Below are 4,221 nucleotides of genomic sequence, written 5' to 3' on the forward strand. Positions count from 1 at the left end.
GATGCTCTTGAAACCAGGCCTGCCCTGGTGGCCCTTGGGGGTGGGATAGAGGTGGGGCAAGTCCATGTTGGGCATGGACAGGGGAAGGCCTTGCACCACCTCTCCGGGTCCCCATGGTGCTGCCTCCTAGCTGCAGCGCCACACAGGAGCTGGTCTCTGTCCCCACCCAGCCCCAGACTAGTCCCCAGTGCTGTGACCTTCCAGGTCTTTGAGGCAACAAAGTCCAATTACATTGGCTGAGGGGGAGAGGAGCTGATTCCGGTCGCCTGGGGCTTAGTGGGTGGGACATAGATGATGGATCCCTGTTCCTCCAGCTGCTCAGCGGGCAGAGTCAGGCACTGGGGAGAGCGCAGCCACTAACCGAACCAAGCCCTAAACCGCAGGCGCTCACGCTGAGGGTGGCAGGATGGGCAGAGGGAGGTTGCCCACGTGGGGGTGGGGGTGGAGAGGGGTCAGAAAGGCCTTGCTTAGGGCGGAGACCTAAGGCCGAGCAAACAGGAGCTACCAACAATGGGGAGGCACAGGGCAGGGAGTGGTGAATGAGGGCCAGGGCCCTTGCTGCCAGGCAGGCAGGGGTCACCACCTGGCAGGGAGTGGGCCAGAGAGCCAGCTCGTCTTGCCACCACTAAGCTCTGAGACCCAGGTGACCCAGGGCCAGAAGAGGACAGCTTCTGGCAGGACACAGCTGCCTTCCTCTACAGAGGTATCAGTATTCTGAGCAGGTGGCATGGCGCCAGGGGACAGGCGGGACACACAGGTGTCACTCCTGGGGAGAAGGCCGGACTGGGCCACAGAGGTCTTGGGGAGGCAGGGTGAGGGGGCATGGTGGGCTCACCTGCGATCTGCTCCTCGGTCAGCTGGTCAGCCTGCAAGAACCGGAAGGAGAGAGTTAGGGCCACCCCACTGCGGGAAAGGCTGGCTCCACAGGGCACCCTCTAGATGCCGGCAGGCTGGCCAGAGCCTGGTTCTTTCGAACACTGGGGGCGAGGGTGGGCCGGGCATGCAGGCCCGCCTGACGAAGCTGCCCAGGCCCATGGGTGTCCTGTTGTAGCGGGCAGCTGCAGAGACTGAAAGGGGTGGGGGGTGCTGATCAAGCAGTGCTGGTGCCTGTGTCCTCCCCAGTCACCTGGAGGCCTGAGGCCCAGGCAGGGCAGACCCTGGCCTAGACCCTGAGATGCTCTGAGGGCCTGGGAGAAGCCGGTCGGCCACTGGACTCAGCCTCCCCTGGCTCAGGGACACAGGCTTAGGTGCAGGCCACCACTGGCAGGAGGGACACGTGTCAGGGAGGGGACTGCAGCAGTGGCAAAGGCTGCAGGACAGATGCCAGTGTGCCCAGCGCCCTGCAGTGTTTAACTCTTTCCAGCCCCAGTCGCATGGGTGCAGCTGCACGGGTGCCTGGGACCCAGCCAGGGAGAGGCCTCCTGACCGATAAGCCAGAGCCCTTCACGGGCTGCAACCCAACATGCTGCCTGCAGCAGCCTAGGGGAGGCCTGTCCTTGGTGTCGGTGGGTGCTGCCTAGAGGGCTCCTGCTGCCCCCTGAACCCTGGGGGCGGGCACATGCCGCTGCTCCTATTCCTCCACTTTCCAATTAGGGGGAGGGGGGCTGCAGGGTCTGGTTGGGGGTGGTGGTGGCGCACATGGGACTTTCAAGTCAAAATCAGATGCCTACTGTCCTGTGCATCCGCATGATTCTAAGCTGCCCTGTGCCAACCCCCTACTCAGCCCGCCTGTGGACCCTGAGGACCCAGCACTGGCTGCAGGGTGTCCCATCTCACCTCTCCCCTGGAGGGAAATGGAACGTGAACCAGGCCCCAGAGGCCCACCCGGAGGGACATCAAAGCGATGATGGCCATGGAGGGCAAGAAGGAAGGTGGAGGTGGGGAGGCCAGAGGGCACGTCCGGAGGTCCGAAGACAACTCCCCGTTGCCTTCCAGAAGACCGGGGTGTCCCTGGTTCCCACGGGGCAGGAAGCTTGGTCCCGCCACTCCGGAAGCTGCTTGGCGACCATGAGAAGAGAGACGCCCATCCTCTGGCCCCCAGACCCTCACCAGTTCTTCCCACCTCAGGGCAGCCCAGCTGGCTGCCTCCGCAGCTCTGCAGGCTGGGATGTGCCCCTCCCCCAGGCCCAGTCCAGGGCTGCTGCAAACAGGCGTGGCTCTGCCAGCGTTGCCTCAGGAGACCCTCGCCCCTACTGCAGGGGGGCCTGAGAAGCTGCCACCAACGAGGGAGCCTGGCCAGGCCCCAAGGCTGTCAGCTTTCGCTCCCCAAACTGCCTCCACCCCGCTTAGCTGGTCTGCTTCCCTCTCCCTCCTCGGAGGCTCTGGGGCGGAGCTGGAGCAACATCTTGGGGGTGGAGGAGGCTACCATTTCACCCCAGCCAGCAAGCAGTGTTAGCTGAGACCAGAGACCAAGGCCTGGGCCAGGGCCCCTCACCGGGGCCAAGGAGGAGCCACGGGCGCAGGCCAAAGTCCAAGGCTGGGCAACAAAACCCGGTCCCACCCACACCTGGCCAATGACACAAGGCAAAACTAGCTCGCCTCCAAACTAGGGGTGGCTTTGAGAGGTGGGGGGCCCTTGGCCTGGAGCACAGTTCCGATGGATGGGGGGTACCACGGGGTGGTGGCAAGAGGCACAGTCCTGTCTGGGTCAGCACGTCTGAGATCTGATACACATGGCGGCTGCCGTGCGGCCCCAGCCCTGCCAGGGGGGAGGCTGCGCCTGGGGGGGGGGTTGTTTTCGCCAAGCCCCAGCTGTGTCAATCAACGTCCTCCCTGCAGACAGGGCACCCAACAACAGAACAAGTGGCCCTAGGGCCAGTGATGGGGGTCCTTCAGGAGGTCCTAGGGGCCTCAGGTGTGTGGCCCTCGCCGACGTCATTTGGCACCAGCCGTAGGATGCGGAGCGTGGTGCTGGCAATGGTGAGAAAGCAGGCCTGCTCGCCTGCCCTGGGGAAGGGGCAGCGAGAGGTGAGGCTCCCATCTCCCCCAAGCCAGGCTCTGTGACAGCACCCCAAACTTGGACCCCCACCCTCACTTTATGCAAGCTTCCCCAGAAGCTCCACCCACCTGCTCCCCGAGCCTGAGGAGGAGGTAGGTAGGGGCTGATCTTCCTGGGTGGTGGTGGGGAGACATGAGAATGGGGTTCAGCACAGCCACTCCTTCAGGTCTCTGTGACCCCCTCCTGCCCCCAGATGAGCAGTCTTTATCCCCATCTTTCCGGCCAACTCCTACACCCACCGCCACACCTAGGCCCAACCTGGCTGCCATTCATTTTCCTCCTCACCCCCCACCAACGTGTCCCCCAGTCCCTCCAGCTAAAGTGTTCCCCCACCCATCACCAATGGGAACCACCTCCTCCTGGGCCAAACACAACATGCCCCCCCTCCACCAAACCCCTCCCTTCCTGGTGCAGCAGCCTTAACCCACTAGAAACCCGAGAACATTCTCTAGCTGCACCCCCACCCCCAGCCCCCAATGCAGGGCACCCTCCACCCATCTCCCGACGACTACCAACACAGCTTCCCCCAGCCTCCTCCACACCCAGATCCTTCCCAGGCCCGTCCCCCACCCCTAGCTCTTCCACCCCCTCACCTCTGCAGGGCTGGTTTTCGGGGAACCCCTTCCCTCCCCCCCTCAAGGAACTAATCTGCTGAAGTGAACCCCCATCCCTTCCTCTGCCCTCCCAAAGCTGGCTGGTCACCCCTTGGCACCCCGTCGCAGCAGCCCGGCCTCCCTCGGCTCCCGGCATCAGGATTCCATTGCCCCTGCCGGGCTAAGGTTCCAGATATGCCCCCCTGGGGTTCACACACCACACCCTACACGCCGCATCATGGGCTCCAAAGACCTCTAAGGGGTCCAGGCGCCCACTTGGCGGGTCCAGATGCGCCGGGGCTCAAACGACACCCCTCCCTGGGGGTTCACACACCCCATGCGGTGCTCAGAGTCACTTCTGGAAGCCCCAAAGCCCCTCTTTGGGGGGTCCAGACATCCTGCTTTGGGTTCAAATGCCGCCATAGGGCGTCTCTACGGGGCCCCAACTCCCCTTTGGGCCGGGAGCCCCCCCAGGCTCGTGGGGCCCAAACGGCTCCCATTCCGGGATCAGCCACCCGGGTTCTCGGGGGTCCTGTCCGCCTCGGTGGCCCTCACTTACCATGGCGAGGCCCGGGGAGTCCGGTGCACGGGGATCAAGGCTCCTGTGGCGGCGGCAGCAGCTGCAGCAGC

General features: G+C 64.3%; 1 protein-coding gene across 1 annotated transcript in view; it reads right to left on the bottom strand.

Annotated features, from left to right (window-relative positions):
* Positions 1-4,215, bottom strand: part of CALM3 (calmodulin 3) — a 7,538-nt gene extending 3,323 nt beyond the window's left edge. The window contains exons 1-2 of the mRNA XM_045292797.1: positions 4,151-4,215; positions 836-866 (exon numbers count right to left, since the gene is read on the bottom strand). Of these exons, the coding sequence (XP_045148732.1) occupies positions 836-866; positions 4,151-4,153 (34 nt within the window). The 5' untranslated portion in view covers positions 4,154-4,215. The remainder of the gene's footprint in view (positions 1-835; positions 867-4,150) is intronic.
* Between the last annotated feature and the right edge of the window lie 6 nt (positions 4,216-4,221).

Source organism: Echinops telfairi, unplaced genomic scaffold, assembly GCF_000313985.2.
Source record: "Echinops telfairi isolate 266 unplaced genomic scaffold, ASM31398v2 ScPeMD7_655;HRSCAF=1070, whole genome shotgun sequence".
Classification (NCBI taxonomy): Eukaryota; Metazoa; Chordata; class Mammalia; order Afrosoricida; family Tenrecidae; genus Echinops; species Echinops telfairi.